This window comes from Seriola lalandi, unplaced genomic scaffold, assembly GCF_002814215.2.
Source record: "Seriola lalandi dorsalis isolate HSWRI2012SDOR001 ecotype SW California unplaced genomic scaffold, Sedor1 jcf7180002053784, whole genome shotgun sequence".
Classification (NCBI taxonomy): Eukaryota; Metazoa; Chordata; class Actinopteri; order Carangiformes; family Carangidae; genus Seriola; species Seriola lalandi.
In genome coordinates this window covers 5,580-18,419 of record NW_019524337.1, presented here as the reverse complement: position 1 = coordinate 18,419, position 12,840 = coordinate 5,580, and the positions used below count along the sequence as shown (strand labels likewise).

The following is a 12,840-nucleotide window of genomic DNA, read 5'->3' as shown; positions in this document are numbered from 1 at the left end:
AGGATGAACTAACTATGAATAGGTAACATATAGGTTCAGAATGTGGACCGGGTCCTGAATCTGTGAGAAGCCCAATGTGTTTTATTCTGAAAAGACTGAAAACAAAATAAAAGACTTTTCTCTGGCCCGGTAACTGCACGTGACTCGCCTCCTCTGTAAGCGGAAATGACGTTTTCTGCAGCGCTGAGTCAGCTGAACCAGACCGGAAGCAAAACAAACAGCAGGGAGCAGGCGCAGCAGCATCGTGAGCTCGCTCTGCTGAGGGACGAAAGTTTTACTTGGCTTTTTTATGAAACGTTGTTTTTTTTTTTGTTTTTTTTCCCAGGAAACAGAAGTCACACAGTGACGTCACTGGACAGCTGAGAAACAGCACGAGACTGCGGAGCGCGGGACGTGCTCCTGTCTGCAGAACGCGGAAGTCCGGAGAGAAGATCTACGTTTAACTTCGAGTATAAAGTTTAATGAATTTTATCTCGACAGCGGTTTGAGCTGCAGGTCTGAACCAGCACTCATCTGACACAGGAACATATTGAAAATATTTTGTCTTTGCACATTTTATAAAAACAGCGTTTACAGGAGAAAAAGTTCTCTATTAGTAACAACAAGCCATGTCGATCAATATTTTCTGTCTCAACAGAAGTTTAACCTGCAGATTGTTTCTCTCAATAACATCAGAAGAAAACAACAGAATATTTGTGTTGTTAAGTCTTTGTGTCGTTGAATCTTCAGGTTGTTCAATTTCGTTGTTGTGGAGATGAAGCGGAGTCGGTTGTTGGCGGTGCTGGTGGGCGGAGTCTTCTGTGTCGCAGTGATGACACTGTACCGCATGCTGGAGCTGATGCAGGGGGCGGAGCGTCAGCACCATGGGGAAACACCTGGTGGACAGGTGGAGGAAGTGAGTTCTTGTCACATTCTGAAATTATAATAATTAAAGTTTTTCTCTTCTAGCTTTTTAACAAACCAGTCAAAACCTCTCTGCAGGATTTGTCCCGCCTCCAGCAGAAGATTGACAGGTTGGAGCGTCTTCTTAGTGACAACAACCGTCTGGTTGCAACGCTGCGGGACTCTCTGGTCCACCGAAAAGCATCATGGGAAACCGGTGGGGGAGGATCGAACGTGAGCTCAGACTCCACCAACAGCAGGGTGGACACACCCCCTGGATGCAGATTGGCCGAGGAGATGAAGGACGGAACTGACAGAGTTCAGGTTAGCTTAGCATGCTAACTGTTGCGACTTTTGTCGCAGCAGCAATTTGACACAATAAAACGTGAGTTTCAGACACAGCGATGATGACGACGTGTAGCGTTCAGTAACAAATCAGACTTTCAGGAAATACAAAATATTTTATAGAAAAGCTGAAGTGATATTTTCAAAGACTAAGTGAAAGTAGCAACACAACAGTTTGTAATTTGGTCGAAGGTCGATTCTTTTTACAAAATGTATTTAGAAATTATTTCACTTACAAAAACACAAAAAGTTCAGGAAACAGGAAGTTGTGAAGTGATGCTTTAATCATTGTAGAGGAAGAGGGGGCTGGAAGACGTGTGAAGACTTTAGTTTGTTTTGGTTTTAACGTTGTGTTCCTGACATCATCTGTCTAAACCTTGTCTTTGTGTTTCCGTTACGTGTGTCTCCATCATCCGTCAGCTGCTGGATGTTTACGACCTCCTGCCCTTTGATAACCCAGACGGCGGCGCCTGGAAACAGGGTTTTGAGATCCGTTACCAGGGAAACGAGTGGGATGAGCAGCCGCTGGAGGTTTTTCTGGTTCCACATTCACACAACGACCCGGGTCAGATACACAACAACACCACCACAACACCAGCCTGTGCTTTAACACAGCCTTTAACGTGTGTGTGTGTGTGTGTGTGTGTGTGTGTGTGTGTGTGTTGCAGGTTGGTTGAAAACCTTTGACAGTTATTATCAGGATCAGACGAAACACATCCTCAACAACATGTTGGTCAAACTGACTGAGGACAACAGGTGAGTAAATAAATTAAATATATCTGATTAAATGTATTAAAGTCTTTTTGATTAGTTATTGATGTGTTATTGATCAGTCTCATCAGTAGAAATAACTGTTGCTGTGGTGTTTGCTCTTCATCAGGAGGAAGATGATCTGGGCAGAGATCAGTTATTTCTCTAAATGGTGGAATGACATCGACGAGCAGAAGAGAGAGATGGTCAAACGGTGACTCTCACCTCCACATCTGAAACACGCTTCGTTATTTTTACTTGTTGTTTGTTTCTGAATCTTTTTGTCACAGATGAACTTTCTTTCTCTGATCTGACAACTTCTTTATTTTTCTTTTCTTTTTTTTATCTAACATCCATCTTTATATTTAGATATTTGTATTTTACATCTTTATATTTATATATATATAACTTTTTATATATCTTTGTATCTCTACATTTCTCTGTATTTCTATATTTGATCACATGTATCTGTCGTTTTAATCGGCTGTTTGTTTCATCGTTTGATTGGTTCCTGTCTCAGCCTGGTGGGGGCAGGGCAGCTGGAGCTGGTGACGGGCGGCTGGGTGATGGCGGACGAAGCGAACTCTCATTACTTCGCTCTGTTGGATCAGCTGATCGAGGGACACCAGTGGATCCAGAGACACCTGGGTTTGTGTTGTTTAGCTTCGCCTCCTTCGCCTGCTGGCTTCCTTGATCTTTACACCTTGTTTCTCTGAGCAGGTGTAAAGCCCCGCAGTGGCTGGGCCGTGGATCCTTTTGGCCACTCCCCCTCTATGACCTACCTGCTGAAGGGGGCAGGGCTTAGCAACATGGTCATCCAACGTGTTCACTACGCCGTCAAGAAACACTTTGCCCGGCAACAGACGCTTGAGTTTCAGTGGCGACAGAACTGGGGTGAGTGGCGGGAAAGGTAGATGATTGAACACAGTGACAAAGACAGTTCCAGCTGTTACGTGACGGACAGAAACAATACAGCTGTGAAAAGAGAATTAAAATCAAATTAATGAAATAATGTTTTTTAATCAGGTTTAAAATAAATCCAGTTTAAAAAGTCAAGACAACAGTTCACTCAACTAAAACTAAAGTAAATATAATGAATTCATTTCTTAATTAATTCAATTTAAAGATTAAAGCGTTCACTTTGAACTGAAACAACAAAACAGAAGAAATGAATGATCAGACATTTCTGAGCTGATGATGAGGTTTAGGTGACGGGTCATAATGCATTCACTCATTCATTCATTCATATAACATGAAAACAAGACAAAGACTTTATTAAATAATAATAATAATGATCCTTTCATTTTCTTTTGGGTAAAATATGGAAAACAGTGACAAACTGCTTTGTTTCTCTAACCCCGCCCACTTCCTGTGTCAGACTCCTCCCCTCGCAGTGACATCACATGTCACATGATGCCGTTCTACAGCTACGACGTGCCACACACATGCGGCCCGAACCCGGCGGTCTGTTGTCAGTTCGACTTTCATCGCCTGCCAGGGGGGCGGGTCTTCTGTCCGTGGAGGACCTCGCCACAGCCAATCACAGATCAGAACGTCCAGGAGCGGTAGGCAGGGGGCAGGGCCAACAATAACGAAAATAACCTGATTAATTAATGATTAATGATCACTTTGATAATTGATGATAAGAATAATTAAAAAGGTTTCACAGTGAGTCATTCGGTCAAAACTCTTATTGTGAAAGATCAGAGCTTCACTCAGGTGTGTGATGCTGCTCTGTGTGTCCTTTCAGCGCTCTCCTCCTATTGGACCAGTACAGGCAGAAGTCTCGTCTCTTCCGTTCTCCAGTGCTCCTCGTTCCCCTCGGCGATGACTTTCGGTTCGTGGACTCGAGCGAGTGGGACGCTCAGTTCAGCAACTACCAGAGACTGTTTGACTTCTACCAGGATCACCCAGAGCTGCACGTCCAGGTGGGCCGCACACACGAGGGAGCAGGGCCAGAGGGGCGGGGCCAGGAGGGCAGCCGCCTCAGACACACTCACACTCTGAGTGTCACTCATTGGTGTCAGTCAGTCTCAGTGTGAACATACGACCTCATGACTCCTCCTCTCCTTCTTCCTGCTTCAGGTGCGTTTCGGGACTCTGTCAGATTACTTCGATGCTCTACAGCGGCGTCTGAGCGCCACGGCAACGTCTCTGCCGACACTTCGCGGCGACTTCTTCACCTACGCCGACCGTGACGACCATTACTGGAGCGGCTACTTCACCTCCAGACCCTTCTACAAAAGGCTGGACAGGACGCTGGAGGCCACGCTCAGGTAGCTCCGCCCACTCATTACAAAGTTTTCAGGTACATTATCAGAACCATTGGAACAGGTTCTTGATTAGAGTTCAACACCGTCAGCAGGTCAGATCATAAAGGTTTCTTTGAATCTGATTTATTTTTGTTTTGTTTTTAAAAAAATTTTCTTCATCATAAAGTTTTTCATCAGTTTTTATTTTCATTTAAATTTTCTTTACATTTGAAATGTTTTGTCGTCCTCACAGAGCGACAGAAATCCTCTTCAGCCTGACGCTAGCTGAAATGCGTCGTTTCCGTGGCGATGGTCATCTCGTTGCAGGTTTTCCTGCACAAGAACACTTCCAGCGTCTGACAGCAGGAAGGCGGAGTCTTGCACTTTTCCAGCATCACGACGCCGTCACCGGCACCGCCCGTGACCCTGTGGTGGTAGACTACGGCACCAGGTAGCTATTTCCTTTTAGCACACAAGCAATTTAGCCTGTTAGCTTGTTGCTGTTTTCAGGGGTTAAGAAAGAAGTTCTATTGAAAGTTGAATGCTTGGACATTAGTTTGTTTGTTAGCATCAGTTAGCATGTTAGCCTAAATCATGGCTCACAGAATAACAGGTAACAAATCAGTGTTAGCACTGTTAGCTCATGGAATTGCTACATCTTTAGCATTAGCATGTTTTTGTCTCATTTATTCCTCCATGCTCTCTGTTGAAGGACGCCGTCGTCAGTGGCAACGGTATCAGGTACCGCTTCATTTAATGTGAGCAGTTAGCATTTAGCTTTTAGCATTAGCCTCCCATCATACCCATTCATTTAGCATTAGCATCTAACATCAATTTCCCATCACTCCCATTCACATTGTTTACATTGTTTCACAGTGTCGTATGTTTGTTTTTTTAAATAAAGTTTTTTAGTCTCATAGAAATAAAAAGTTTGAACTGAAATAAAGTTTTTTTACAGGTTGTTTCGTTCCATCCTGAACCTGCGAAAGGTGCTGCAGAGCTCCGCCCACTGGCTGCTCCTATTGGACAAGAGCCTGTACCACCACGACCAATCGAAACCTTTCCTGCAAATGGTGACCTCTGACCCCATCTGCTGTTTGACCTTGTTATAGGCTTGATTGTTTTGTACAGTTTGAAGATGTGACATCACACATGTGCTTTACTGCGATTGGTTGAAGAGTTTTAGAGCTCTGAGGTTAATCATGTGATCTTTCTTCAGGATGATGTCATCTCAGCTCAGGACGCACTGCCTCAGAAGACGCCGCTCACGCTCAGTGAGGAACCCAGGTAAGGGGCGGGGCTAAGACAAGGAAGAGGTGGGACCAGATCAGAAGATAATAAATAAAATAAAATGTTCATCAGAGTTTGACTTTTTATAAAATGATGGTTTTTGTTCCAGAACAGAAAACGTTAAAACTCAGTTGTGATCAGTTTGTGATGATGGTGTTTGATTGTTGATCGTTTGGTGTCTCAGGTCATTGATCATCTTTAACCCGACGGAGCAGCTCCAAACGTCCGTCATCAGTGTCGTCGTCGACTCTCCGGACGCTCGAGTTGTTGATGCAGAAACGGGTCAACCAATTGTTTCGCAGATCTCTGCGGTGTGGGCGGAGCCAAGCAGAGCGTCCACAGAGTCGTTCCAGGTGGAGAACAGATCAGTCGTTAATTACTTTGATCAGTTTGAAACGGTTTTCCTTCATGTCACATTCTCTTTCTCCAGCTCTCCTTCCTGGCTCAACTTCCTCCTCTGTCACTTCTCGTCTGTCATGTGACCAAAGCCTTGGCTGGCTCCGCCCACCGGGCGAGCTACACCTTCCATCGTCGTGGCAACCCGCCGACCGTCCACACCGAACACTTCCAGGTGTCCCTCCCCCAAGGACCTGAGGCCGACGCCCCACTGTCACTTAGCAACAAGCATTTCCAAATATGGAGTTCCCCGGAAACAGGCCTGCTGCAGGTCAGACTTTTTCTGGTCTCTGGTCTCTGGTCTCTGGTCTGAGGTGTGTGGTCTCAGGTCTCTGGTCTCAGGTGTGTGGTCTCTGGTCTGAGGTCTCAGGTCTGAGGTCTCAGGTCTCTGGTCTGAGGTGTGTGGTCTCTGGTCTCTGGTCTCAGGTCTCTGGTCTCTGGTCTCTGGTCTCAGGTCTCTGGTCTGAGGTGTGTGGTCTCAGGTCTCTGGTCTCAGGTGTGTGGTCTCTGGTCTCGGGTCTCTGGTCTGAGGTCTCAGGTCTCAGGTCTCTGGTGTGAGGTCTCAGGTCTCAGGTCTCAGGTCTCTGGTCTCAGGTCTCTGGTCTCAGGTCTCTGGTGTGAGGTCTCAGGTCTCTGGTCTCAGGTCTCAGGTCTCTGGTCTGAGGTCTCAGGTCTCTGGTCTCAGGTCTCTGGTCTCAGGTCTGAGGTGTGTGGTCTCAGGTCTCTGGTCTCTGGTGTGAGGTCTCAGGTCTGAGGTGGTCTACAGAGTCCAGATCCTAACTACAATCATATTAATGATATCTTTTATTTTGAAATCCAGAAGCTCCGTCTGCAGTCCGGTCTGGTCCGTCAGATCCAGGTCCAGTTCCTGTGGTACGGAACCAGAGTTGGAGGGAACCGGGAGAAGAGTGGAGCCTACCTGTTCCTGCCAGGGGAAGAAGGGGCCAAGGTAAGACCAGGACTCGGATCAGTCTGAACCAGATCAGTGAGCCCAGGACTAAATGTCTCTGATTCATTGTGAATGTCTCTCGCTCCCCTGCAGCTCTACTCGTCCTCAGAGCCCCCCCTGGTGCGGGTCTCCAGAGGTCCCATCTTCTCTGAGATCACTTCCTGTTTCCGACACTTCACGCACACGGTCCGCCTCTACCACCTGGACGGTAACGGGACTTTATCCCTTCATTAACCCTCTCAAATAAGGTGACCGCTCAGCCTGACTTTTTCTGAGCATGCTCAGTGTGCGTCATGTGATCCTTCAGTGGAGGCTCATGATCAGGTCACATGTCACCATGAACATGATCCAGCTCAAACACGTCAGACCTTCAGAGTGAAGTCTCTAAATAATATTTATTGATCCTGTATGTGTGTGACAGCAGTAACAATAACATCTGTGGAAGCAGATAGTGGAGGTGGCTACTTCCTGTTAGCACACAGCATGTTAGCCTTTTTGTTTTTCTGTTGTTCTTTTCCTAAAGAAAGACATTCTGGTGAAAGTTTAATGCTGGGACATTAGTTTGAAAGTAAGTTTGTTAGCACCAGTTAGCATGTTAGCATAATTCAAGGCTCACAAAAAGAAAGATAACATATCTGTAACAGTAACAGTAATCACTGTTAGCACATAGAACAGCCACAGCTTTAGCGTTAGCATGTTTTGTTTTGTTTTTGTAATTTATTCTTTCTTTGACCTCATGATGTTTTCCGTCGAGGAGACGCGGTTAGAGAGGAGATTAACCTCAGCCAGTGATCGGACACTTCCTGTCAGGGAGCCTGCAGACGCTGCTCAGGGCAGCAGCTGCAGGACGTTAGTGTGTGTTAAAGTATAATTATAATAATTTCCTATATATCCCGATGTACTCTGGTACACTGTGACATCACTGTTGGGTGTGGTGACAGGTGTGCTGTCTCACCTGTGAGCTCACTGAAGGTTACCTATCCTCTTCATTATCACCTGTTGAGTTTTTTTCTTTGTCTCTAATCAAAGTCTTTTTTATTATTTCATCCTCACGTTGATGGAGATTATTTTTTTTTAATTTAAATCAATTTATTTTAATTAAGGTTAATACAATGATTTCACAATAAAAATCTCCCGTCTCTCTCTGCCCCAGGGCATGCTGGGAGGTCCCTGGAGATTTCCAATATGGTGGATATCAGGTCAGAGGTCAACCGTGAGCTCGTCATGCGGCTCGTCAGCGACATCGCCAACGGCAACCGTTTCTACACCGACCTCAACGGTTTCCAGGTCTCTACTGTTTAATCAGGCCAATCAGGTTGTTTGGTTCTGTGCCTGTTAGTGTGTATTGATAGCGTATTGATTATTGATTGGTTACAGATGCAGCAGAGGCGGACCCTGGCAAAGCTCCCCCTGCAGGCGAACTTTTACCCGATGAGCTCGGCGGCGTTTCTCCAGGACTCGACGTCTCGTCTGTCGCTGCTGTCGGCTCAGAGTCAAGGCGTCGCCTCGCTTAGACCAGGTGATCAATCAGGATTAGGATCAGGATCAGTCATGATCAGGATCAATCAGGATCAGGATCAATCATCATATAAATTCAAGCACTTTCAATGATCAGTGTCTATTTTCAAAAACCTTCAAGAGCCTGAAGAAACACCTTCTGTGTTCTGAAGAAGGTTCAATGTTTTAAACTCGCTTCATTCACCTGAACGTCTCAGTGTTGACCTCTGACCCCTGACCTCTGACCTCTTCAGGTGAGCTGGAAGTGGTGTTGGACCGGCGGCTGCAGCAGGATGATAACCGTGGCCTCGGTCAGGGCGTCACTGACAACAAGCTGACAGCCAGTCTCTACCACCTGCTGCTGGAGGACAGGAGGGGCGGGGCTCAGGTGAGGGGGTGGGGCCTCTACTTCAGTCACTGTCAGAGAACCAGGCTGTTATATCTGATTTCACCTGTTAATACAAACGTTAGGACGTGGTCTGAGCCCAGGACCAGGTTATTACAGAGAACTTAAAGGACATAAAGTGTTCTGAATGTTCTCGTGTTCCACCGTCTGAGAACGTCTGGGGAACCAGATCTTTTATTTTGTCTTTTTTCTCACAGGAAGTGGGCGGAGCCTCGGTTGAACATCTGTCACTGCTCGCTCACCTGACCTCACTGTCCCTCAGTCACCCGCCAGTCATCATGGTTGCCCAGAGCGACAGCCAGCTGCCGAAGCTCTCCCCGTTCCGGCCGCTCCGCTCGTCGCTGCCTTGTGACATTCATCTGCTGAACCTGAGGACGCTGGAGGATGCACAGGTGAGGACCACACCTGGAAACACCTGGAACATTAATGCAGTTTTTAACTCAGTGGTTCTGAAACAGAGAGTGATGCATTCTGGGATGTCTGTGGGCTTGTGTTGTTAAGCTAGATAGTGTTCAGACTGAAAATTATTTTTTTTGTAAACTTTATTGTAATAAAGATACTCCATCAGTACAAGAGTACAGTGTCACAGTAAAAGCACTTCCTGTAATTAGAGTATCACAGTAAAAGCACTTCCTGTAGCCACAGCACCACAGAAAAGAAAAATTAAAATATAATAAAAGTGAATAAAATCAGTGACAAGTTGTTGAACATTCTAATCAATAAATATTTATTTGTGTTTGTGGGAAACAGGAAGCAGGAAGTCCGTCAGAGGAAGTGGCTCTCCTCCTCCACAGGAAGGGTTTTGACTGTAGCTCCGCCCCTGAGCCGCTGCCTCCGTGCACCTGGAGCGCACATGAGGAGGTACGCGCACATTATGGATTTAAATCGACAGGATTGTTTAGTTATATTTTCTGGTCTTTTGGATCCTGTTTCTTGTATTTTTTACTTTCTGTTAAATTCTGTCGTTTCTCGTCTTTTGTCCAGATTTTTTTCCTGATCTTTTGTCGTGTTATTTTTCTGTTTCCAGGTGAATCTCGACGCTCTTTTCTCTCCTCTTCAGTTCAGATCTGTCCGTCAGTCCGGCCTCACTCTGCTGCACCAGGACGACGAGCCTGAGTCCGCCCAGCAACAGCGACCATGCATCACCCGCCTGCGGCCAATGGAAATCAGCGCATACCGTGTGGAGATCGAGTGACAAACAGGAAGGAAGAAAATCTGTTTCACTCTTTAGGCCAGAAACTGATTCTGCAGATCAACATGTCAGAGGATAAAAATAAAAGACAGGTTATTAAGAAATATTAGAAAAAGTGGGAATAAACATAAATAATGAAATTAGCTGAAGCTCTGCAGAAATATTATCAATAAAAAAATAAACCTGTTAAAGATGAAAGTATATAAATGAACATGGAGCAGTGAAATACTGAAGAGACAAATTCTACTTTTATAAATTCATAAAGTTTATAACATTTATAAAGGGACAAACAGAAAACAGGAAGCAGGATGACCAGCAGGGTCAAAGGTCAACAGAATGTGACGACATTCACACAATGCATTGATTATCTACATAACCAATCAATGATCAATGAATCCGTTTCTAAAAATGTGAATATTATAATGAAAATAATCGACTGAGGGTGGGTGAAAGGTCGGTGAGCCTAAAGGTTAAAGGTCAAACACGGAAATTTAAATGAAGAAAATAAACCTTGAGGTGTATTTTAAACAGGTTGCTATGGCAACAAAAAGGGACCAATCGTGTTGTTAGCTCAGTGTTGGATGAATGTTGTTAAATGAATGTGTGTGTTTCCATGGTTACCGTCAGTCACAGTTTGTGCTGGGAATCTGTTACTGCTGTTTTTTTTAATGACATGTAGTTTTTATTTTTTTATACCTGAGTGTGGGATTGTGGGTAAATGTGTTGATTTAGTCTTGATCTGTTGATGTGTGACACTGGAACTTCAGGTCAGTGTGATTGTGTAATTTATTACAGGAATGTTTCTGCACAGATTCACTTGTTTAGATTTTTTTATTAATTTTCTATATTTGCTGTGAAGGGGAAAGTTTAAGGGAATTCTGGGAAATTATTAAATCACCTGGTTATTTTTTTTAATTGAGAAATTCTCTATATTTTCTGTAAACATCTCTGGCTGAAAGATGAATATTTAAAACATAAAGAGCTGAAAAATGTTTTTTTATTTCCATGAGTTTGTTTTGTTATTTTTCAGTTTATATTCATTCAACATTAATGAGTCATTAATGAATCATCCTCCAGGGCTGAAACCAGCAGCTGCAGTTCCTCTAACGACCACTAGAGTCCAGCTCCAACAGTGAGTCAGTCCCCATAGACTCCCATGTTAAAATGTCCAACTTTACAGCAGAAATAAACATGTTTACAGCCTGGTACAGAAACTGTTTGGGTCTCTAGAGCTGATTTCCTCCTTCATGACACCTGTTCATATAACTCACCTGTTTATGTAACTCACCTGTTTATATAACTCACCTGTTTATATAACTCACCTGTTTACATTTTATTAAGGACTAAAGTTATGGAGGATTGAGGGCGTGGTTATGACATCAGGCTGATTTCCTGCCTCCAGGGTCAAAGGTCACATCAGTAGGAGAAAGTTTGACTGTCAACGAGCTCAGTACGACGTTACAGTGAAGCAGACTGGTTCTACTTCCTGCTCCAGCAGGACTGAGATCTGAGGAGGCGGAGTAGCGTTTGCTTCGTCAACCTGAGTTTCTGGTTTTAAATAAACCGGGATCTTCTTCCTCTGCAGGTCTCTGAACGTCTGCGCCTGATAAACATCACATGGGTTAAAGATGGAGCTCTTATGAGGGAGAAAAAATTATGATTTGATCATGTGAGGTCAACTCTGTTTCAAATATTAACAGATGGAAGAATGAACTGGAGCCACTCATGACAATGACAGGAACTGTTTGTCTATGAAACTGATGTTTGTGGAATAACTCCCTCACAGCTTGTTTCTTTAAGCTTCATTACGTCTCAGCACTGTATCAACATGACACACGTTTAAGCAGCTTTTGTTCTTCAACATTTAGAAGAAGAAGAAAAAGTCAAACCTGAGGTGTTAGCTAGCTCACAGGTGAACTGTTCCCGCCATGACACAGGTCTGATGACTCATACTGGGACATGTTATATGTCACTTGCTTATTTATTTTATTTATTTTTTATTTATGTCAGTAATGTTAGAGCCACTGTGTGGCCTCTGAACAAAGTGATTGTTGGTTTCTTTCATTCTTTCAGAATAAAAGCACCCTGTTTCTTTAATGTGGCCGTGCTCAGTCCGGTGGGATTCATGCTGCAACAATAGCTCTATAGAGCTGTGTGTGTGCGTGTGTGTGTGTGTGCGTGTGTGTGTGTGTGTGTGTGTGTGTGTGTGTGTGTGTCCGGTCACGTGATGAAAGAGTGAAACAGAAAGTGTGCAGTGCTTCTTCGCGCTCTCCTCAACAGTCAGTCTCCTCGTCCTGACGGTTCACTGTGAAGCAGCCTGACACAGGTAAGACATGATGGATGGTTAACAAGACTGACTGCCTGACTGACTGACTGACTGACTGACTGACTGACTGGTGACTGACTGACTGACTGACTGACTGACTGACTGACTGACTGACTGACTGACTGGTGACTGACTGACTGACTTTTCTCTTTTCTTCTGTTTCTATAAAGAAAGTCAAACAGCCTGTAAACAGTCAGCATGTTTCCGACTGCTGTCCCTGTGACGCTGAGACAAACTGTTGTCCAGGGAAACGTGCCGTCTGTAGTGGAGGACACATGGACATTAACACTAACACTTGCTCCACTTCCTGTCTCCAAACAGCCCATGCAGACAGGAAGTGGAGAGAGAGAGAGAGACTCTGACATGTGGAGCTCCCTCCATTAAATGATCTGCTGGTTAAAGACATGAGTTCATGTTTCAGATCATCAGGTTCACATGGTTCTGGGTCGTTACTGTTCCTGTCGTGTTTCCACTCTGCTTGTCCTCGTTTACAGTTTGCTTTTAGTCACGTACCGACCCTCCACGTACACGCCTGGTCATGTTTTAAAATGGGGG

The 12,840-nt window shown here is 44.7% G+C and overlaps 1 protein-coding gene across 2 annotated transcripts; it reads left to right on the top strand.

Moving 5' to 3' along the window:
* Nucleotides 1-206: 206 nt before the first annotated feature.
* On the top strand, nucleotides 207-10,951 carry LOC111651803 (alpha-mannosidase 2-like). 2 transcript variants are annotated; one of them, XM_023401851.2, is made up of 24 exons: nucleotides 207-449; nucleotides 730-895; nucleotides 982-1,206; nucleotides 1,648-1,792; nucleotides 1,896-1,983; nucleotides 2,108-2,191; nucleotides 2,498-2,625; nucleotides 2,698-2,871; nucleotides 3,356-3,542; nucleotides 3,728-3,905; nucleotides 4,063-4,253; nucleotides 4,483-4,680; nucleotides 5,188-5,302; nucleotides 5,449-5,516; nucleotides 5,704-5,872; nucleotides 5,950-6,186; nucleotides 6,736-6,864; nucleotides 6,958-7,072; nucleotides 8,018-8,151; nucleotides 8,242-8,383; nucleotides 8,616-8,749; nucleotides 8,965-9,159; nucleotides 9,518-9,628; nucleotides 9,795-10,951. In XM_023401851.2, exons 2-24 carry the CDS (start codon nucleotides 755-757, stop codon nucleotides 9,960-9,962), a joined length of 3,456 nt encoding a protein of 1,151 aa, XP_023257619.1. In that variant the 5' UTR covers nucleotides 207-449; nucleotides 730-754; the 3' UTR covers nucleotides 9,963-10,951. The 2 variants fall into 2 exon arrangements, with proteins under 2 accessions (XP_023257619.1, XP_023257618.1); XM_023401850.2 differs by having other exon boundaries at nucleotides 207-495.
* The last annotated feature ends 1,889 nt before the right edge of the window (nucleotides 10,952-12,840 follow it).